This window comes from Podarcis pityusensis, assembly GCF_964106645.2.
Source record: "Podarcis pityusensis genome assembly, chromosome: 3".
Lineage (NCBI taxonomy): Eukaryota > Metazoa > Chordata > Lepidosauria > Squamata > Lacertidae > Podarcis > Podarcis pityusensis.
In genome coordinates this window covers 28,011,567-28,035,566 of record NC_138026.1, presented here as the reverse complement: position 1 = coordinate 28,035,566, position 24,000 = coordinate 28,011,567, and the positions used below count along the sequence as shown (strand labels likewise).

At 43.4% G+C, this 24,000-nt stretch overlaps 2 protein-coding genes across 2 annotated transcripts in view; one reads left to right on the top strand and one right to left on the bottom strand.

Moving 5' to 3' along the window:
* The window catches only part of ASAP2 (ArfGAP with SH3 domain, ankyrin repeat and PH domain 2), a 505,514-nt gene that overhangs the window by 423,369 nt on the left and 58,145 nt on the right, over positions 1-24,000 (bottom strand). The window lies entirely within an intron of this gene.
* The window catches only part of LOC308473632 (uncharacterized protein), a 146,307-nt gene that overhangs the window by 82,404 nt on the left and 39,903 nt on the right, over positions 1-24,000 (top strand). The window contains exons 3-6 of the mRNA XM_080999430.1: positions 9,937-10,077; positions 10,899-10,954; positions 17,073-17,160; positions 21,734-23,241. Of these exons, the coding sequence (XP_080855556.1) occupies positions 9,937-10,077; positions 10,899-10,954; positions 17,073-17,120 (245 nt within the window). The 3' untranslated portion in view covers positions 17,121-17,160; positions 21,734-23,241. The remainder of the gene's footprint in view (positions 1-9,936; positions 10,078-10,898; positions 10,955-17,072; positions 17,161-21,733; positions 23,242-24,000) is intronic.

Sequence of the window (24,000 nt, the reverse complement as noted above, 5' to 3'; positions counted from 1 at the left end):
TCCTAAATTTACCTCTAATCTGCCTTTGCAGAAAGATGTACTTCATGATCTAGCCAATCGCCTCCTTAACTCCCATGATCTTATATCCCTGTGCTGCTGTTGTTGTGCTGCTAGACACAAAATAGGTATGAAATGTTGCAAACCTCAACTTTGAAGAAAGTGCCTGTTACTTAGAGGTAATAAATAGGAACTAAATTTACATTTCTCTCCCCCTGTCTTTTTGGTTGTTGTTGGAAGCAATTTGCATGTTATGCTGCTGGATCCTAAAGTAAAAGGAAATGTGCTTGACGCTAAAATTGGCTTCGTGGCTCCAGTTTCCTCAGCTCGGCACCACCTGCCTCTAATCAAACTGTCCAATTACTGGAAACAATTGTTTTCTTGCCTTCTGGGAAGTAAAGACTTTCCACCAGAAAAAAAAAGCCTGCTTTGCAAAATGTTCCTTTTTAACCAAGATGCTTTCATAACTTAAAATAAAATCAAATAGCACAATACTTGAATATGGGATGCAATTAGGGTTTGGATGGGAGGACCCTGTAGGACCGACAGCTTGGCTGTGCGAGATGGCACCGGGAATATGCAAGTGTTGCTAATAACAGCTGCAAAAATAGTCAGAGTATCCTGTCTAAAACCGGAGCAAAGCATCAAAGAGTTATCTAGGGTGTAAAAGCAAGATCAGAATGATGCTCCAATTAGTCCATATGCTAATAAGGCTGATTAATATAGGAAGGCTAAGTTTTCTGCTGCCTCTGTGTGAAAGGATAATCAAGGGCTCTCTTTGTATTGCAGATAACTCAGTGGAAATTTTGCTCAATATGTGTCAAGTGCCAAAGGCAGAGTTGTGTCAGCTGATGCAGCTCAGCTTTTTGTTGATGGCTCCCCCAGAGACACGGACACTTTTGCCCTCTTGCATGGTGGAATTAAAAACCTGCCTGGCTCGGATTGTGTGCCACGAAGGTAGAATCATGACATCTAGCACGAAATCCCAAGAACACAAGCAACTTAAAGCCATGTTGCTAGGCCACATGATGGTAGAGACAAATTTGAAAATGTGTCAGCAGTTTTAGTTTAAAATATAGGGGAAAGTGTATGTGTGTGTCTAAATGTGGTACGCACAAGATGACAAAAGCACAGAGCCAGTTCATTTGGCAAGTAAGAATAAGAATAAGAATAATATTTATTTTATACCCCGCCTACCTAGTTGGGTTTCCCCAGCCACTCTGGGTGGCTTCCAGTACATATAAAAACATAATAAAACGTCAAACATTAAAAACTTCCTGCTACTGGGCTGCCTTCAGATGTCTTCTAAAAGTCATGTAGTTCTTTATCACCTTGACATCTGATGGGAGGATATTCCACAGTGAGGGCACCGCTACCGAGAAGGCCCTCTACCTGGTGAGTATTATTTTGATTGGTGGGTGGTGCCATTGTTTCCAAGGTGATAGGTGTGGATAGCTATAGACGTCATTTCTTCTGCAGCTACTACACTTTCATCTTTGCCACTGGGAGGACGCAGGATCGCAATGAAGTTGCAGCACTGGCGTTGCTTTCGTGGAATGGTTGCCAGCAGCATACTAACTTTCCTTGCACCAGGTCCTTTCTTTACTAGAAACTTGCCTCTCTTCCCCTTTTTTAATTAAAACTGAAGCCTGAAAACAAAACGATCAGGACTGCTTTTTAAAAAATGAAGAGTGTGGATGTGTACTGAGGACACACACGGCCATTAGCTGTATTAGAAATATCAGCAGTCGGTGCTGAACTTGAATCACCAAGGAAGCATTAGGCTCACACAGCGGCAATGGAAATTATATACATTATATTCCATAAGGGTTTATCTTTATCCTTATGACTATTCCACCCCCACAGATCCATCCTTTCTAAAGCCCAAAATTGTGCAGCAACAATACCAGGGATTTATATATGTGTCGGTTGACATGTACTATTTAGCAACTTTTGTTTATCTCTTAAGAGATGGGGGTGGAAAGAGAGGCATTCTTCCTCGCGTATCTGAGCTTGTTTTAGTTACACTTGAGTGGCTAGACTTACTACATATGTATGTGTGTGTGTGTGTGTGTGTTTGTGTGTTTATCTTTTGCAGGCAAGGACTGAACAGTTCACATACAACAATAAGGATTTCTGAAAGTCAAAATAATAAAAGCATTGGCAGCAACAAGGGTCAATAATAATGGGTTTAAATAATAAAAAGTATGTCCATTCAAAGCACTATACAAATGGAAGGGTAGACCGAAGTTGATAGAATTAGGGACTGCTCTACTTACTTTGAAGTATAGGCAGTAGGGTTTGCTTTTTGTTTTTTTAATCCCATGTAAGAAACTCCCTGCATGTACTAAGCGAGTCCAAGAGAGAATATTTTTGCATAGCTTCTCTCTGTTATGCTAGTTTCCTATATGCACACTGAAAAATATGATCATTCCCCACCTACAGGCTGAAGCGTTACAGTTCAGAGTTCTGCCACTCCAGTCTATCACTTCATTCTGCATAATTAAGAATTTATTGATATTTTAAAATGGCATTCAAAGACCTTTTTTTTTTTTTAACCGTGGCTTTTCGTGACTGACTGTCTGACACCTCTGACAGTTTTTAGTTTGACTGTGTTATGTTGAGTATTTTGTCTACCTAGTGCCGGTTGTAATAATTTTGAATGTGCCTCCGTAGTGATGTCAACAAACATCAGAAGAGATAACCCTACAGCGACAACCTGTGTTGTGCACCTGATAACTAGATATGCTCTAAAAGGTATTAATTTGAGACTAATGAATTTAACACAGATATCTCAAGGAAGCTCAGTGTGGCTCTCTCATGTGACATTAAGACAGTGGATCACACAGTGCAAAGAAAAGAATAGAAAAAAAGGACCCAAACAAAAGGCTAAAATATGGGGATTTTTTGCCTGGGGAAACTAGAGATGGGAGAACTGGTGTGTTCACCAAGTTTGGTCCTTATGGGTTTCTGGTTCTGTAAATTGTTCTTAGATTTGGGTGTCTTTGAAGAGCCCTTTTGGACCTTTGGGGCAGGGGAAGTGGGAGAGAGATGGGGGAAATCTAGAAATATACCTGTGCGCAGGTAGGCGTCATGGGCTGGCCACATGGCCCTATGGATCGTTTCTGAGCCAATCATGATTGCCAATCATGAATGAGTAGTCAACAGCTGATCTTTAGGAAGGAGCGTTATATGGAAAATGGGGTATAATGAATGCAACCAAAACATACATTGTCCTGAACTGTGCTTAATACATTCCACAGCTTAGACCCAGAATGCTGCCTTTCCCAGAAAATGCCAGGTTTCATCCTGAGACTTGTGATATAATAACAGAATGCCTCTGAGTACCTTTCCCCAGCTCTCTAACTGGGAAGTGTTCGTGAATCAAAGGGCTTGGTTTCCAGCCCATTGGTATGACCATCCCACCAGTTCTGAACAGAATAGCTAGCTGTATTGTGTGATGTATGGAACAAAAAATCATGGAAGTGGGACATGAAGTAATAATCACTTCAGTTCAGGCCTTGCAGAATGGTTACACACCAAACCAAGTGGAACCCACCAGCCTTGAATTGTGATCTATTGGAGCTAGCAGATGCTTGTAAGTTTCTTCTTCATTCAATGTTTATATTTTATAGTAAGAGCAACTTATTTTAATAATTGTTAGAAGGGGTGGAAGCTGACCTATAGAATTTTGATGTCTATATGCACTGGCGTTGACACCTGCATAAGTTGTTCGACAAGCTTTTTTACACGGACAAATAGGGCAGAGAGAGAGAAATGCAAAACTGCATTGGCACGAACTTTATTAAGTAGGTTCTTTGTGGTAACATGCAGGAAGTGAAATTGTTTTCAGGTTAAAAGTATTTCTAAATTATTTCATGCACCAGTAATCTTTAAGGTTTAGGCTTGTTTGGTCTCCCTTTTAGTCATTGAAGTGAGATGAAGTTCCAGATGTCAAGGGGGAGATGGTGAAATTTCCCCTGGAACCCACAAGCTTCTACCTTCCCCTTCCTGTTGCTCAAGTTAGTAATGAAAGTTTCGGGCAAATGCCACATCTCTAAGTAGTTTGTTATTGGGTAGTTTTGTGGCGTTCGCTAGACCAGTCTGCGTGTCGTAAACCAAATGGGCTTTCCATCTCCCCACCGTCAAATAATGCTCAGCTGGCTTTCAGTTTTTGTCTGGCTCACTCAGTCAGTTTGAGACAGGGATGTCTGAATAAATCATTGCTGGGGGACTTGTGGCACTCTAGGTGTTTTTGGACTACTACTCCCATCATTCATTATCTTTGGTCATGTGAGTTGATGGTGGGTGTCGGGGTCCAGCAACCCCCAATCCTGGAGTAAATGCTTAGTGGTGTGGCCCACAGGATAGGAACACAGAACACAGAAAGCCACCTGCAGTCGTGAAGGGATGCATACTTGTTTATTATTGATTTGACAAATGTCATTCCTTGCCTTTCAGCTCCAAGGAGCTCCCAGGGAAGGAAGAAGGATAGAAAAAGTTGGAAGGTTAGTGACACCCCCGTGCCCCCTGCCGTAATATTCCAGCAGCATTAAAAACATGGAAGAAAAGTTTAAAAGGCTTGGAGTAATAGAAAGAATGCAGCAAACCCTCCAACCTTTCTCCAATGAAAATAGGGACATCCTAAGGAAAAGTGGGATAAAATCAGAAATGGGGATGGCTTCTGTAAATCTAGGACTGTCCACTTGGCGGGTCTGAATACAGCCAGTTCAGCAGAGTTGGGGATCTGGATCTGGAACGCAACATAGGACAAATCCCTATCTGCCCACCTGCCACTCACCTGACAGCATTATGACACCAGGTGACCTGTTTTTGCTTGTGCATACAGTCAGAATAGCCTTGAATAGCATTGCACACAAACGAGAGAGCAAGAATATTCCAGCAGCCTTAACAACACAGAATGAAAGTTTAAAAGGCTTGGAGGAAAACAATTTTTAATAATAATAATAATAATAATTTGTTCTGAAAAGACATAAGGTTCCGTAAACTTCTGTGTGGAGAGCATACTAAAGCATGCTACAACAAACCTTATTTTTGCAGTCCACCTTCTATGCATGTAACATGGTTTTTCAAAAAAATAAATAAATAAAAAATAAGTGACTGTAGAATTTCCTTCCATCCTAAGAGGAAACAGCAGCAGTGACTTATAGGAATGTGATCTGTTGGCACTGCAAACACAGAGGCTGAGCAAATATTTAGCATCAGGATCTTAAAGTGAGTTAAGCTGGCTCAATGTCTACGAGGTATTTACTTCCTTTTGTAGTTCCGTGTCATATCCTCATCATATAAATCCATTCCCTTAAGTTGGTGCAAACGTTTTCTGATCTTTTTTGTTTTGTTTGTTTATAGCCTGCTTGGAAATGTGGGTCATATACATCTCACCCAGATCCATTTGCTCTTTGCATCTCTATCTATATGGAGGTGGGGGAGAGGAACAAGCTGCTTACGATTTCTCAAGCTACCTCTGGTTTTGGCGCATCACATTTCCAGACAAAAGCTGAATTTAGGCTTACTTCAAAAAGCAAGTGGCTTAGTCCTGAGACCAGAAAGAGCAAGATTATGGAAGTCTCATACTGAGGTGTATTTTTGGGTAAACAGAAATGTAGAGTGTCAGTGCCCCAGGGTAGGCATTGACTGGGGATTGGGCTGCATGGATACACTTCTGCTACTTACAGACCTTCCAAGTGTCCCTATTTTCCAGGGACAGTCCCAGATTTACAGACGCCATCCCCCTTTCTGTTTTGACCCCAGAATGCCCTGCTTTTACTTAGGATGTCCCTATGTTCATCAGAGAAATGTTGGAGGGTATGGAGTTATGCATTCCCCAAGCCAAGGAGATATATAACCTTTAGAAGACACCTGAAAGCCGCCCTGTATAGGGAAGGTTTTTTTAATGTTTTATTATGTCTTTATATATGTTGGAAGCCTTCTAGAGTGGCTGGAGAAACCCAGTCAGAAGGGCTGGGTATAGGTAATGAAATTATCATTATGGAATGTTGTTGTTGTTGTTTAGTCGTGTCTGACTCTTCGTGACCCCATGGACCAGAGCACGCCAGGCACTCCTGTCTTCCACTGCCTCCCACAGTTTGGCCAAACTCATGCTGGTAGCTTCGAGAACACTGTCCAACCATCTTGTCCTCTGTCGTCCCCTTCTCCTTGTGCCCTCCATCTTTCCCAACATCAGGGTCTTTTCCAGGGAGTCTTCTCTTCTCATGAGGTGGCCAAAGTATTGGAGCCTCAGCTTCAGGATCTGTACTTCCAGGGCTGATTTCCTTCAGAATGGATAGGTTTGATCTTCTTGCAGTCCATGGGACTCTCAAGAGCCTCCTCCAGCACAAAAGCATCAATTCTTCGGCTATCAGCCTTCTTTATGGTCCAGCTCTCACTTCCATACACCACTACTGGGAAAACCATAGCTTTTTAATATACAGACCTTTGTTGGCAAGGTGATGTCTCTGCTTTTTAAGATGCTGTCTAGGTTTGTAATTGCTTTTCTCCCAAGAAGCAGGCGTCTTTTAATTTCATGACTGCTGTCACCATCTGCAGTGATCATGGAGCCCAAGAAAGTAAAATCTCTCACTGCCTCCATTTCTTCCCCTTCTATTTGCCAGGAGGTGATGGGCCCAGTGGCCATGATCTTCGTTTTTTTGATGTCGAGCTTCAGACCATATTTTGTGCTCTCCTCTTTCACCCTCATTAAAAGGTTCTTTAATTCCTCCTCACTTTCTGCCATCAAGGTTGTGTCATCTGCATATCTGAGGTTGTTGATATTTCTTCCGGCAATCTTAATTCCAGTTTGGGATTCATCCGGCCCAGCCTTTCGCATTATGGAATAGGACATCCCTATTTTCATTGGAGAAATGTTGGAGGGGATGCATCTCTGCAAAGTATTACATATGGCATCAGGTGTATGGGCAGGCAGGTGTCGTTTGGGGAATACAGCCTCATGGACAAAATTTGAACCCCTAAAAGACCAGGTGTGACTCATGGGCCAGAGTCTCCCCATCCTGGCTTAGTCTAACCCACTACCAAAATGCACGACCTCACAGTCACAGCTCCCATGTAACAGATACACACTCAATGCAAATCTCATGAAAATATTTCAAATGTTTCCTGTTGGCTTCCATAGATTAGATGGATCCACAAATGTTGACATTATGCAAGCCGTTCTCAGTTTTGTGTCAGGAGAACAATGGTATGAATGTATAAACTTTTTGCAACAGTATTTCTTTTCTGCTCTGTAATTAAGGCTTGCAGACGGTTTGGTTAGGTACATTATGAGCTGGTTGTAATATAAGAACACGAATGGAGTAATAAAGCAATGTGTATGTATGATGTGGTGCTCAGTTTACTGCCGGTTGAATTTTTTTAATCAAGTGTTTGACTAAAGAGAGCTCTAATGCCCTAAAATGAAAAAGATGTGTTTATTCCTCAGTCTTCTACTATGAAGCAACAACAACAACAACAACAACAACATCGCCCCAAGTGTCTGCAAAATGATAAGTTGGCAAAATAAATATTTGGATGCTGACTGTAAAGAAGTCAAATGAATATTACTAGCGGTGCTTTGGGGATTTTGAAAAAACAAGAACAGCTAAGAAAACCCATTTCTCTAATGAGCACAGTTTGTGATTCAGAATCTGGTGGATTTTTGAGCCGCGTCCCCTGCGCTTTCAATACATGCTGCAACATCAAGTGATGGCACACATGATCTGATGCTTGTATTTTTTTTGGGAAGCCGCCCAGAATGGCTGGGGAAGCCCAGACAGATGGGCGGGGTATAAATAATAAATTATTATTATTATTATTATTATTATTATTATTATTATTATTTAGTCGTGACTTTTACGTCCCCCTCAACCCTGGGCTTTTTTAATGGAGCTCATTCACACGTTCAGCTGTCAATCATCAAGTGCAGAGAAATCAAGTGATTTATGTGAAACCTGCCCTTTAGAAAAGAACTGCGCTGTGTGGTTGCTTTTATACATATTTATCTCATCTATTTCATTGTTTTCACTTATTTATACGAAGAGCAATAACCAACATTCAACAATCCCACCCCCACCAGCAGAAGCACCAACTGCCAAAATGTTAGCGTTAAGCTTTGAAGCAAGGAACCAGTGGTCTTTGGGATGTCGTTGAGCTCCAGTTCCCATCGTAGCTGACCACTGGCTGTGCTGTTTGGAGCTGAGGGGAGACGGTAGAAGAAGAAGAAGAAGAGTTTGGATTTGATATCCCGCCTTTCACTCCCTTTAAGGAGTCTCAAAGCGGCTAACATTCTCCTTTCCCTTCCTCCCCCACAACAAACACTCTGTGAGGTGAGTGGGGCTGAGAGACTTCAGAGAAGTGTGACTGGCCCAAGGTCACCCAGCAGTTGCATGTGGAGGAGCGGAGACTCGAACCCGGTTCCCCAGATTACGAGACTACCGCTCTTAACCACTACACCACACTGGCTCTCATACCCAACAACCCTTGTAAGGCTGACAGCTCCCAGTCCTAAATAGCTTAGGGCCACATCATACATTTAAAGCACCTCCTCCTGGGAGCTGCAATTTGTTAAGGGGAATTGTAGCTGTGTGAGAGGCAGGGCTCCCCCCCCCCACAGCTGGAACTCAGTTCTGGCACCTCTCAGATGGGCGCCATTGCCAGTACAGTGGTACCTTGGTTTAAGAACATCTAAGTTTAAGAACAACTTGGGTTAAGAATGCTGCAAACCCGGAAGTAGGTGTTTTGGTTTGTGAACTTTGCCTTGGAAGCAGAACATGTTCTGCTTCCTGTTTGTTCAGTGTGTTCCATTTGTAAATTGAGTCCCCTGCTGCTATGGGAAAGCACACCTTGGTTTAAGAACGCTTTGGTTTAAGAACGAACTTCCGGAATGGATTAAGTTCGTAAACCAAGGTAACACTGTATAAGAGAACAAGAGAGGTGTTCATGGTGAGTTCTGGCATCCCTTTTTAATAGCACTGGTGAGAGGTAAACTATAGTTCCCAGGTTTCTCGTGTGCGTGTGTGTGTGCGTGCGTGCTTTAAATGTGTACACAGCACAGTGGCTTCCATGATACTCCACATCTCCAATCATTCTTCGTAGCATTTGCATGTCCTGGCAACCAAGGGGAAACCACTTGCAGATGAAGGATCCCTCCATGGGTATAGCAGAATTCTTGCAGCTGTACAAGATGAGGTTAAGTGCGGGAGACCCACCCTCAAAGCCAAGGCACGGTGACAGGTGTTGGGAGGGGGGAGGTCAGAATGTGGACATGAAGTCTTTGAGGAGGAGAGGAAGGAGTAGATTGTGAGCATTGTAAAGCTGCCCACTACAAGGACATGGACTGAATAAGGAGATTGTTATTAAAAAAAAAAAAAGCTTCTGTAATCGATAGGGTGTATCTGTTGGAAAGGTCTGCATTGTAAGGGAGAAAGAAATACTGCAGTGAGATCTTCTCGCAGGTGGAAGCCAAGTGTTCAAAGAAAAGGGTCTTTCAGCACCTGCTTTCGTTATCTAACCTTTGCAAGTTGGCATTAACAAGTTCCTGTTTATCCTTCTGCTGCAATCGCCGCTGCTTCTTGAAGGAGCCGACCATGAGAGGGATCTTTTATATGCCAGGTTTCCATTAATGGGCAATTGGCCTTAGATTTTATGGCACTGAGTAGCACTTCCTTCTTTAGTGTCTCTCTCCCTCTCTCCCCTCCCCTGTTCGCATGTTTTGGGGATATATTTCCATAGGAAAGTTGATAAGTATACATATACTGGGCAAGTTGTTGATAGAATTTTTTTTCTTCACTTTTCACAATACATTTATAAGAGAACGAAGTGATTTATGAGAAATAAAGAAAAGAAAGAAACCAAAAGAAAGAAGAAACTGAAAAAGAAACTACAAATTCCTCTTTCACTGCTCTATCTTAACTTTCATCCCTGCAGAGGAAGGTGTGTCCTGCAAGCTCTCACCTGAGCCCATCCCTCTCTTCTCCCAACCTCCCAGCCTGCGAGATCTCCCCTTCACGGTCCTCAGACTGTCCTTCCAACTTCATCTGTATACAGTTCTTACCAATACAGTTATTGGTAAGTAATTGCTGTTGTTGTTGTTTCTTCTTTTAAAAAAACCAAGACCACACTGGAATCGTGGAAGACCAGTGTTAACTAAAGCCCAAGGTGCCACACAATGCAAACAGGAACACCAGGGACTTTTATTTCTCTCGCCTGAGCAGCTTGCTTAGCAATATCCTCGGGTGACATTTTTGCAAGGGGTCATGGGACCTTGGAGCGATGCCAGCAGCAGCATTGGAAACTTGGCTCACTAATTACTCCCACTGCCTTTCTTTCCCTTTCCCTCTCCTACCCCACCCCCACCCCACCTCTCTCTCTCTCTCTCTCTCTCTCTCTCTCTCTCTCTCTCTCTCCTCAGTTCAGGTAGTGAAACCAATATGTTTCAGCATGTTCTCGCATGTGAGTTCCTTTTGAGGCCTGCTCTCTCTCCCCTCACACACAACTCACACACACACAGAGAAAGAACCCATGCAGAATACTACAAATAACAAAAAGCTCTCTCTGTACTCAGCAGTGCACCACTGCAGGTGTAGAATGTGTCCCAGCAGCGTGGGTGTGTTGAGATAAGCAAACTTCCACTTTTTTGGGGGTGGTGGTGGTTTGGTTGCTCACACTGAGGCAATTCTTTCTGAGCTGTGCATGCATAGCAGTGAAATCTGAAGGTTATGGGGGTGGGAATTTTGGATATGAGTGAAATGGCAACTCAGGACTGACTCAGGGATGTTTTTCTTTGAAAAGTAGTTTGGAAGAGGGAGCAAAAGTTTGTTTGCTTCTCTTCTTTTTCTTTTTTTAAAAAAATACTCATGAGGTAATCTAATCTCCTCCCTCACCTGCAGGTGCAACAGGGATGGCTCACAATATACAAAAAGGAGGAAATTCCTTGTTGACACAGGTGATCGGTGCTAAGTGGCCAAAATTGATAGAATAATATCAGTGCTCTCCAGCTACCAAAAGCTGCCAATTTCAACCTACCACAGTGAGGCTGCTTTCTCCAGCTCTGTGTTCCACAGGAAGGTGATTCTACAGCTTCTTTTCTTGGGGGAGATGAAGACTTTGAAGAGAGTTTGCATTTTATATCCTGCTTTATCACTACCTGAAGGAGTCTCAAAGCGGCTAACATTCTCCTTTCCCTTCCTCCCCCAGAACAAACACTCTGTGAGGTGAGTGGGGCTGAGAGACTTCAGAGAAGTGTGCCTAGCCCAAGGTCACCCAGCAGCTGCATGTGGAGGAGCGGAGACGCAAACCTGGTTCACCAGATTACGAATCTACCGCTCTTAACCACTACACCAGTTATAGATAATTTCTTACTCCTCATGAATGCTCTGATCCCTGAATGCAATGTGCTGTACAGTGCAATGCAATGTGAGAGACACTAGGCCTGCTAGGTTTGATGGACCATAGGGGGAGCATGGAGAGAGGAGAGGAAGGGGGATTCCCATTGCAAAGGCAGAAATTCTTGCACAAATGGGACAGCAGTGTTGGCTATAACACTGTGAAATGCGAATGATAGCAGTAAGTCTGCTGCATTTCTATGTGAAGTTAAAATACATACAGATAAGAACAGCTTTACCTCACTATTTACAGGCACCCATGTAATCTACTATTGCACCCATGTAATGTACTAACCGCAGAAAGGGGCGCAGGGGGCATCTAAGCCACTGAGCCTCTTGGACTTGCTGATTGTAAGGTCAGCAGTTCAAATCTACATGACGGGAGTTGCTCTGTCCCAGAAGTTTGAAAGCATACCAGCACGAGTAGATAAATAGGCACCGCTGCAGCGGGAAGGTGCACTCTGGCACTTGTCACGGTGTCCTCTTGTGCCAGAAGCAGTTTAGTCATGCTGGCCACATGACCCAGAAAGCTGTCTGTGGTCAAATGCCGGCTCCCTCGGCCTAAAGTGAGATGAGTGCCGCACCACATAGTCGCCTTTGACTGGACTCAGCTGTCCAGGGGTCCTTTACCTTTACCTACCTTTTGTCTACCACAACTTCACACTCATGCTGAACTACTGTAGTAGTTCCATGAAGAGAAGTGTTTAAGGAGGTCACAAGGACTCTCGGTTGTGTGTTATGCTAATATCTGTTGATCCATATTGTGAGCTGGTTGGTTTATGGTTTTACTATTTAATGACACGGTCAGGCAGATAGATGCCCTGAGCAGGTCTGTTGATGGAGATGTATGCTGGACTCACCTGTTAGAGAGTTGGGTTTCTCAGACTCTGGTAGTAAAGAAAACACTCATCACTTCCACAAGTATAATTAGATAAAACAAACAAACTTGTACAGTAGATTGGCCTCTCATCCGGGGCCTTGAGGCAGGTATATCAAGCCATGTGACATGCAGGTAGTGTTACAATCTATTGTTTGTTCTAAATCTCAGCCTCAGGGAACAGGCAATTAAAGATAAACATAGCCCAGGCATAAAATAAAAAGAGCATCCTGGCCAGGCCAGTCAAAAGATCAACCAGGTGTGGAGTGATAAAAAGTCTTTGAATTGTTGCACCCCAGGTGACTGGCAATTGTACTTGCCCCCTCTCTCTTTTCTCCTCCTAGCATTAAGAAGCATTAATGTCTGAGGACATAGTTAGTCCCTCTTCAAACTGCTTGTGGGTAAAGTGCTATAGCTCAGTGGTAAATCACATACTTAGTATATATAAGGTCCCAACTTTGATCTCTGGCACCTTGAAAAAGGACTGAAAAGGACTAAAGTCATGGAAAGCCACTACCAGTCAGCATGGACATTCTATGTCACCTCAGTCTCCAAGCCCTCACCTAGGGTTTGGTTTCCTTGGAATGAAGGCCAGCAGAGACTGTGGTGTCCTTAGGATATATGGTTATATTTACACATATATACAACCTGAGCATAGGGTAAGAAGGGGCTCACAGCATTAATACATCAATTGAACTTGCTTCCCCAGTCAGATTCCATGAGAAGCCCTGATTCCAGTTTAGGGCTAAGCAGAAGGTTGAAATATGTCCTCTACCTGCAGCTTCTAGCTTGCTTCCAGATTGAAACCTACCCACCTTGGCTATCATTCTCCTTGTAGCAGCTAGGTGAGCAGTGTTGGGGGGAAGGCCCATCAATTTGTTCTATGGCACAGAGCAACTTCTTTGTGCTAAATTGTGGTCCTTAACTAGCTAGCCAAGCTAGTTGGCAAAGGGATTTGGTTTGGTAAGCTTGGGATACAGGATCCCAAGAATTGGAAGGGACCTAAGATACCAGCCAGACCAACCGACTCCCCCCCTTGCCGCCCAATTCATAACAGTACTGAATTAGATGGTCTGACTGGGCACAAAGCACTGCTCATCCTGACCCATACATGCATAAGCATACATAAAATTTAAGGTGGCAGGAGATGCAGCAGGAGTTTAGAAGATGCTGTGGTGTCTTCCAGGAAGTCCATGTGTGTTGCTGCAAGAAACAACAGGTTGTGTTCAGCTTAGTTGCTTGAAGGATGGAGGGAGATTGTATTCAGCAGATGTCACACCACCAATAAAGAATGGCTAAACTAGAGCAACTGCCTGGATTTAATTTTTTGAAGGTAGGTTGGGGCGAACATGAGAAACAATGTACTTATTCATAGTTTCTGTTTCTGATATAAAGTGGTCTACATACCCTTTAGTATCCAATTAGCATCATGGCTGCATGGACCATACCACATCAATAATAAAGGGCTTATCAAAATGACTCATTTGGGAAAGATGGTTATCGCAAGTTCCCCTTCTCTCCCTCATACTGTCCCTTGAGATTTGAATCATCAGTTCTCTTTTGTGGTTGATATAAAGGTCCTCTGGGGTTGGTGAGTTATTGTTTACATGGGATTTTTTCATGATAAATATCACAGAACTTTTTAATGGTGAGGCTGTTTCGACAGAACAGTTTATAGCACGATGCTATTTCTCATTGCAGACTGGTCTCCTTTGAGGGGGTGAGGGGCATGCTGGGACATTTATGGGTCCATAAATGCAGGCAATAAATGAGCACCAAATAAAACCCAACTTTAAGAAGCTACTACAGCAGTTTCTAGGTGCCCTCTCCATGTCCCACAGTCCTCCTGTGAACATTAGGCCTCAGCATCATAAGAGTTTCCTCAGTACTTGTTAGCAACTGTTCACACCAATCAGGCAAGAGTGTCCGTTTCCACAAGCAGAGCTGAAACAGTGTACATCACACTTTGCAATGCTCAAGTAGTTCACTGCAGTAGTCAATAGTCATTGCACATTACACAAGCTGGTAAGTTGTGCCTACATTATGAGCAAGGCCATGCATTAGTCATGTATGTATTTATAGCTTTGTGAGTCTTAAGCTCAGGGTCGTGGGTTCAAGCCCCATGTTGGGCAAAAGATTCCTGCATCTCTCTCTCTCTCTCTCTTCATCATAGTCATTAAGAAGGGTAAATCCAATTTAAAAATCACTATTCTGTAATATTATAAAAGCCGTTTTCTGGATTAGCTACTTCTTGGCATCCTTAACTACTTATTTTAATTGAAGTAACCTAAAGGTTACTGTGGGTTAAACCACAGAGCCTAGGACTTGCTGATCAGAAGGTCAGCGGTTCGAATCCCCGTGACTGGGTGAGCTCCTGTTGCTTGGTCCCAGCTACTGCCAACCTAGCAGTTCGAAAGCACATCAAAGTGCAAGTAGATAAATAGGTACCGCTTTGGAGGGAAGGTAAATGGCGTTTCTGTGTGCTGCTCTGGTTCGCCAGAAGCAGCTTAGTCATGCTGGCCACATGACCCGGAAGCTGTACGCCGGCTCCCTCGGCCAATAAAGCGAGATGAGTGTTGCAACAGTATCAGAACCACCTAACACTTGCCAATGTGAACTTATATGTATGGATTAAAATCACAGCTATTAAATCTTTTTTTTCAATGGGTGAACGGACAGCCCCTGCCCCCCACATTTACTTTGACTGCATGAGCAGGGGAGGAGTATAAACACGTATGGCTCTCAGCAGCCCACTTATGAAGTATTGCAAGCATGCAGTTAAATCTGTTATTCTCTATTTTTATGACTTTGCCAGGCTCAACATTCATTTGAAACGAACAAGGGATCCGATCCTGTATACATGTAGACATAGAAGCCTTGTAAGAGAAGGAAAAGAATAAGACGACTAATTCAATCCTGCCCCCCATGCATTTGGACCTCCTAGATTTGAAAATGATTGTTGTTAAAATGTTCAGTCCAGTTGTCTAGGGTATGATTCTGATTTAGAATTCCAAGCTTGTCCTCCAAAATGCTTGCAATTCCACACAAGTTTTTCTAGGTTATTAGTAGAATAATATTCTGTAGCCATCCAGCAAAATCATGATTAACTGCGACAGCGCTTTGCAGAGTTCCACTTGATATCCCTGTCCAACCTAATAACCACTCTTTTGAGTAGGGTTCATCCACTAATTTGTTGCCTATATTTTAGTGCTTTGATATTGATATCTTGGCATGTTTCAATTTTCATATAAATATCTAGAGAGAGAGAAAAAAAGTCATAGGACTGGTTCACATACACATATACTTTGCTTGATCCCATCAGCTGATTTATCGCTACTTGATGTGTGAAATATTCACACTGGAAAATTTAAACTGTTGTCGTTTGCAGTACACAAAAAGAAAGTCCCTCTGAATTCAATGGGAAGCACACACTTGTTATGGTGCTTAGGATCTGCACATGCAAACCATCACTGGATGTGTGTTTCAACTGGCAATGAACATTCTTGTGAGAAACAGCTGGGGAGTGGAATATCTGCTACAACCGCAGGCATTTGAAATCTTAGTCCTGAACACAAAAAAGCCATTTCAAGTAAGCAAACCAAAGTCCTTCCTGAGCTTAAAGTTTAGGAAGGCCCTGGGATTCCATGGCTAGAACATTGTGGGAAGTTAAAGAACTTCATACTCATCTATAGTCTGAATTTGCCCATAGTGGCTGGGGAAACCCAGCCAGATGTGCAGGGTATAAATAAAATCATCATCCTCATTCATCATCATCACCATCATCTTCACCTGACCTGCTCCATCCCCACTCACCTGATAATCTTTTACCTGGTCTCCTCTGGTGAATAATATTTGGCCACCAGGTGACTAGACAGGCAAGCTTCACAATTCTCTCTCCCTACTCCCTGTTTTTTTAAGCACAAAAATGACTCATCATATTTGTTCTTCCATGCCTTTGCTCTTAATAGACAAAACATAACGTATATTGTCGGGGAGACTTTGGCAAGAAAACATCACTTTCCTTGGCCCTGAATGTCAAGCTCAAACCGAGCATTAAATCTTATAAACAATGATATGACAAAGACATTCCTCCCTCTTGCTGTTTTTATTACAGTATTGTCAGGCTACAATTTATTGTCTGCATTGTTATACAAAGCAAGTATCTCAAAGCAGTTTAATAACATAAATTAATTTAGGCCTGTATTTCAAAAATTCTGTGAGTTAAATTTCAGTGTTAGTTGTTGAGGCATCCACTCCCCCTCCACTTTCCCCTGGAATTTGATTACAAGGAATAAGTTGTATTGTATTGAGGGGGGTCCCTGGAGTTTATTCCTTGCTTAATTGTCAGTTGTTTCTTAGAAGCATTTGGAACTGGAGTTCATGTTTTGTGAGAGCCAAATTCATGGACAGTATATAGGCCCAGCACATGAGAGCCAGCGTGGTGTAGTGGTTAAGAGCGGTGGACTTGTAATCTGGTGAACTGGGTTTGATTCCCTGCTCCTCTACATGCAGCTGCTGGGTGACCTTGGGCTAGTCACACTTCTCTGAAGTCTCTCAGCCTCACTCACCTCACAGAGTGTTTGTTGTGGGGGAGGAAGGGAAAGGAGAATGTTAGCCGCTTTGAGACTCCTTCGGGTAGTGATAAAGCGGGATATCAAATCCAAACTCTTCTTCTTATAACTTGAAATACATTGGGCCTCAATATATTTGTGGCCTCTGACATGCATCCCTCCTTTGTTGCTATGCTGATGTATCTCCTCTCTGCCCCCCACCCCCTAATTATTTAGAACTTCCCACTACAGAACATCATGTTTCATCTCTCATCAACCAGCAATCACGGATGGCAATAATGGTGACAAAGGAGACAATAGGAAAGCTGCTCCTCCGCAGGCAAGTAGAAGTTGAACAACTGCTGAAGTTTTTCTCCATTGCCGCAGTTTTCTCCATGCCAGGAAAAGTCATGTTGCTTGCTCATGCAAATTAGAAGTGAAAGCGTGGAAGGCATGGAGGTCAACATTAGATGGCGCTGGAGCCAATGACAAGGGGAGCTAACTAATTCTAGTTTTGTCTTGATCTTCCTCTCTGTTGAGTTCTATACAGGCAACAGTGAGAATAAGGAGGATGAAGCTCGTAGGCAGTGACAGGCCCCTAGGTAGTTTGTAAATAAGAAGGAAGGCAGGTTAGGTAGCTAGCTGAGGACAAATCAAGGTGATAGGACACCAACCCATCTGCCTTCATTGACCAACCTCAACTAGTTCCTTGAAATTCTTTCAGGTAATGATTTAAGCATGCAGGAGCCATGTCAGGAAAAGGTAAGAAGCTGAGCTTTATGAGCAGTAGCGTTCATCATTGCAACATGTGCCAGATGAAAATTTGCAGTCTCAGCAGTGTGCTCTCCCAATAACAAAGAACAAATTGCGGGGGATCATGGCCACATGGACAGAGTTCCTCCTGGATTTTCAGGGGACTAATTTCTAACTGGACAGAACCTTAAAATAGCAAACTGTCCAGAATAACAGGGGACACCTGGCCAATGTATTTCTAGATCTACCTGGAGATGCCAAACATTGGGCCTGCAACTTTCTGTATGCAAAACATGTGCTCTACCGCTGAGCGATAGAACTGCCCCAAACTTCTTACCAAGCGTGAAGAAATGGAGTTGGTTGGATAGGCCCAGCCCTGCAGAAATCCTAGCATCTACAACAGGGGCATTGGGTCAACCTGGTAACTGGCCCATCTATCTGCTATTACCTTCCTAAACTGAGCTATGGAGTCTCCACTCTTGGAAACTGGCTCCAGGAGTCTAGCAGTGCCCCACTGCTGTGTTTTCTGCCCTGCATGCAGAGCAACAGTTTGCCAGCAATTTGCAAAATTAAAGTTAGAACAAACAGTTTGTTCAGGTGGAGCCATTAAATCTGCTGCTGTTGCAGGTCTCAAAACTACTGGAAGTAGTGAAAGCTGGAAGGAGATTTGGAATAGATCGCCCAATAAACTGGTGTATTTATTTACATTGGCATGGTTTTCTGCTGTAGGGAACCCTATTCCAAGAGGTGTTAGTCTGGGCATGGTCAGCACTGGCATAGAGTTTACATAAAATGAAGATTCGGGAGATTACTGGGCACAAGAACAGGCTTCAGGAACATTATAAATGTTAAAGCACTTAAGAATGTTAAGCCAGCAAGATTGCCGTTTGCTCTGAGCATTCTAAACACCTCTTTGGAAAAGAGAATTTTGGCATTTGTTCTGGAACGGCCAAGACAGTGTCTCATTGTCCTCAGGGACTGGGCTGTGAGATGGCCGGCAGCCACTGATGATATGTTTGGCAGAGACCTCTATAGTTTTCAGAGACCAATTGTTTGCTAGGACCCAACATTGCCACTGTTCAAGCTGTGAACCAAACTACGTGAAGACAGAAATCCCACGTTAACCCCAGAAGCTCAGCCATCGTTGTTGAGCTAAAGTGTTCCACTTGCCCCCTTTGTCTGTCTTCTGCTGGCATTGAATGCGGCACGCACTTAGCAGAGCCTCTTTCCAACATGATTCATTGGAGGGGGGTCTCTCGCTCACCCCAGTTCCTTGCACAACTGCTTCACATACTGCTGGAATTATTATACTGGTTCAATATGTTCGAGAGTACACAATGGCATATCTCCTCTCAGAGACTGTTCTTTAATTATTATTTTTAAATTATGTTCCCCATGCCCTGTGCTTGCATGTAAACTGACTACAAAGGTTTGAAAGAGCTGAAGCTGGTTTGTGCCTGGTGTATTTTGCAAGATCAGGTCCAATACTAATAAGAAGCAGGTATTCAGAAACTTTAAAAAACCCCTATCTGCTGATAAATGATGATACCCAACCTGCAAATATATTCCAGGAACCTAGCTATTAATGATAAGATGGGGAGTATGGAGGACAAATGATTCTGAGGAGATATGGAAGGTTTGCAGAATTCGTACTGTTAAAATGGAAAGGGGTCAAACCATCGCAAGAGATGTTGACATTTTGGGAAGTTGAATAGTTACAATGGAGTGGTCTTGGGGATGGGGGTGCATGTTTTTATTTAATATTATTGCTTTGTTTAAAATTTAACAAATAAAATATTTCGGGAAATCTTAGCAAGAGGTCACTGAGTCCACATTGCCACGGTGAAGGAGAACAAACGTAGAAAAAGGTAACTGCTACATAAAGGTTCCCAGTTTTGAACATTTCTCTTCCATTTGTCAACTGAGCAAAAAAAAAAAGGTAAAAAAAAAAGTGGGGGTACTTAAGGTACAGTACAATAATTAAAAACCAATACATATAATAAAATTATTAATCACCATGGAACAATTAGTTCAAAAGCAGGAGAACAGAGATAAAAACTAGAACTAGGTTAGGATTAACACGCCAACATCCCTAAGAGGGAAATTTCCAAAGTGCTGGACTTTTTAGTTTAGGGAGCAAGCGGGGGAAAGGCAACAGAGGGAGATAAGATGGTGATTATGTATGGCATGGAGAAAGGGGAAAGAGACATGTTTTCCTCCCCCTCGTAATACCAGAACTCGGGGTCATCCAATGAAATTGGAGGAGATTCAGACAAAAGGAGATTCTGGGCAGAACAGCACACAGCTAATTTATGGAATTCACTTTCACAAGATGAGGTGATGGCCAGCAGTTTAGATGGCTTTAAAACGAGCTTAGGCATATTTGTGGAGCAGGGGTGGGTGGGGAATCTGTCAAAGGCTACTACTAATGCTTATTTGTCATATCATATGCTTTCTTCAGGGTTAAAGGCAGTGTGAGAGGGCTGCTGCTTTCACGTCCTACTTGTGGACATGTGGGAAGCAGAATGCTGGGTTAGAAGAATCTCTGGTCTGATCCAACAAGTAAAACAGGAGATTTAAAAGCCTAGCGAGGGGTGCGGAACCTGTGACCCTCCAGGCATTGTTGAACTCCAACTCCCATCTGCCCTGACCACTGGCCTTGCTGGCTGGGGTTGATGGGAATGTGAACGAGCATCATCTTGAGGACCAGTTTCTCCAACTCTGGCTAAAAGGTGCCAAGAAGGACATCAGTGGCACTGCCATGTTAGCTTCACTGGATAGTGCATCCCAGAGATGAGATGCCACCACTGAAAAGGCCCCGTCTTGGGTCACTACTTGTGTCATCTTTGATGCCAGAGGTATCTGAGGAAGATTTCCTAAAATCTGGGCAGGGGGGCAAATTAGAAGTCAGCAGTCCTTAAGGTATGTACCAGAAGAACATGCATGTGCCTAAACATTGCATTGCAAGATAAGATCCCAACGCACCCTGATAACTTAGGGTTTTTATCTCTGCCTTGTACATGTTGCAATTTTACCTCTGGCTACCTAGCCTAGCTAATAAATACTATGTGTGTTGTAATATAGGTGAGGAGCCTTTGTCATAAACAATCTAGCCCATCTAGTCAGAGAGACTGACAAGGTGCCTATGGGAATCCTGCAAGGCAGGCATTAGCAGAACAGCACTCTGCACATCTGCAGTTCCCAGCAGCTGGCATTCAGAGGCACGATGCCTCCAATCCTGCAGGTGGATCATGCCCATCATGGCTACTAGCCCTTGATAGCCTTGTCCTCAAAGAATTTGTCTACTCCTCTTTTAAAGCCATCCAATTTGCTGGCCAACACTGCATCCTATGCAAGTTCCATAGCTTAACTATGGGCTCTGATGTCGCCAGCCCATAACTTGTCCTCATTAGTAGGTCAATGGTCAGGTAAGTCTTCTAATAAGAAAAATAAAATCTGCTCGGGAAAAAAAACACACAGAGAGAAATCAGAATGTTAGTGGATCAACATGTTTACAAACTTAGGCTGGGACCGAAAATCTCTTTCCACCCTCAGTTTCTTGAATATAGTTTCCCCTCTGAAAATGGAGGCTGCTTTTCTGCTGGGGAAGAACTATCTCAGGTGTGTGTGTGTGTGGGGGGGTGCTGCTTCCCTTTTGGTATATTCTCAGGGTGTGTAGCCAGCGGTAGAAGGAGTTGCTGGCTACCAGCTGTAGAAAGAGCGACCCACCATTACAAGCAGCGTGCAGCTTTTTTTAACATTAGGAAATGTGAGGGGCAAAGGGAATGGAAAACCTATGACCACTTCATTAGGTTAAGCATGATAAGTAATAGTGGTACCTTGGGTTAAGTACTTAATTCGTTCCGGAGGTCCGTTTCCGTTCTTAACCTGAAATTGTTCTTAACCTGAAGCACCACTTTAGCTAATGGGGCCTCCTGCTGCTGCCGCGCCGCCAGAGCACGATTTCAGTTCTCAGCCTGAATCAAAGTTCTTAACCTGAGGTAATATTTCTGGGTTAGCGGAGTCTGTAACCTGAAGCGTATGTAACCTGAAGCGTATGTAACCCGAGGTACCACTGTAACCCTCTTCCTTGATTTTTTTGGCAGGGTTTCCCTTGAACTGTACCCACCCACTAAATGGTTGTTTGTTTGTTTTTAAAGGGATTTTCCAAAATTGCAGTGATGCCAGACTAAACACTTATCATTGTGGCTGAAGGCATTGCCTGAGACTGGGAAGGAGAAAATGACTGTCAGCTGACCAGGGGGAAAAAAGATGACCCGGTCTGCTTCTGTGCCTTTGCAAGCATCTTGGCATGTTGTAGCGGATGTGCTTTCCATGGCATGGTATAAGTTTTTATCGCCTGCTAATTCCTTTAGATGAAGCTGTTGTTGAAAGAACAGCAGGGTCTGGCAAAAGAGTTGGCAACCCTAAAGAAAACCCTTTGTTTTTGCTCCGCATATGGAGCAGGTCACTAATATCAAAAGAACTTTTAACTTGAAAGGCGCTTAGTTTGGCTGCCCTTGTTTTTGAGAAAGAGGCAAGCCCGAGAATGACTTGAAGGTTTCCCACAGTAAATACATTATAGGCGGGTTTCATAGGCTACTGAGACCTTTATACTTCCACCTGCACATTATGGCTCTAATAAACACATTATCAGGTCATGAAAATGATGGCAAACATGTGACTGGAGGATCTGATAAGTCAGAAGCAAAGATTAGCAGGTCCTCATCTCTCTCTCCCCCGCCCCTCCCTTCTCACGGAAAAAAAAAGCTGCAAGAGATTCCCTTATTTAAAACAATTGCAGCATGTGGATTTACTGCACTTAAATCATTACTGGCAATTAGCACGTGTCAGAAGGTTGCAGCTGGCTCCAATTACAGGTAAGATTTTAGAGATTTGAACTTAATTGTATGCATGATAGTGGGAGGCTGGGGGCCACATGCCAGAATAAATGGGATCACACCTCTTTGAAATGGGAATGTTACCACCTTTATCATTTTCACTTGACTTTTGTCCTTCAGGAGAGGGAGGAAATGGAGAACTAAACTCCCAGCACCATTTCTGTGTCCCCCCTCCCTCCCCAGTTAATGTAGTGTACCTATCCAGGCACGATAAAGAATGAGAGTTTCTTATCAATAATAATTTGGAGCCTACCTACTTCCTGTTACCCCTTTTGCCTGAGGGCTTCTGATAAGCGCAAACGACATGATGGCAAAACTTTGGCCAACTTCACAACTGGCACTTGAAGTGTTGTTTAGGAATTAAAACTAAGGCCTCTCCCTGCCCCACTCTACCCGATTTCAAGTTTCACCATTTTTGGTTGCCAAGTCGAGTGCAATTTTTTTTTTAAATGGGCATGATCCAAAATGGAAGCCAATTATTGCTTAATGTTCTGTGGATTGTGGTGTGTGTGTTCATGTTTGATAAAAAATAATCTCACTTTCTCTCTCCCTTGCTTGCGTTTGGTTATCATGAGAACACGAGGAGCCCTATGGGAGCAGTCCAACAAGTCCATCAAGATCAACCTCCTCTGTCCCATGGCGGCCAATCAGCTGCTTCTCCAGGAAACCCATAGGAAGGATATAAAGACAATAGCCCTCTGTGGCAACAGGTATTCAGAGAAGCATGTTGCTCCTTCTGATCCTGCACGTAGCATATAGCTCTTATGGTGAGTTCACCCAGTTGCCTTTTAAAGTTACCTAAATTGGGGGCCATCAACACACCTTGCGGCAGTGGATTCTGAAGTTTAAATATACAGGGAGGAATTCAACATCGCGTGCTTGTTCCATAAGGGCAAGCATTTTGGCTTGACAGATAGACCGATCCCCACCCTCTCCTTCCCTATTCACTGTCCTGAGGGTTGTCCTGAACCCCTCCCTGAACCAACTGGGGTGGCATGGAGAGAGAGGAGAAGGGGGAAAGCCCACCGCACAATCAGAATCCCACCTTTTGCCTACCCTTAATCCGCCAATGTGCACCTCCACGGAATGGTCCCCAATCCAGCAGGATGCTAGGGTTGATAGTATTGAAAATCCATGAGAGGTCCAGAAAATCAACAGCTACACTCTTACTTGAGCAATAACTGTCCAACAGGGCAATCAAAGTTGCTTCAGTCCCCAATCCGCATCTGATTCAAGATTGGTAGTGGCCTGGGTCAGTAATGAGGTACCTGTGGCCTGGGGATCATTGGTCTTGCTGGCAGGGACAGCTGAATATTGGAGTCTAACAACATCTGGAGGGACACATGTTCCCTGTCACTATTCTAAGCAATCTGTTTCATCCTGGAATTGAGCAGACAAGCATCTTCTGCTCAAGTACCATGCTCTTCAAAAGGATATTTGTCACTGACTGTTCAGGTCCAGAAAGAGTTTCTTCTTCATCATGAACACTTCCCTCAATGTGACTGGGACCATGTTCTTCTTCAAGA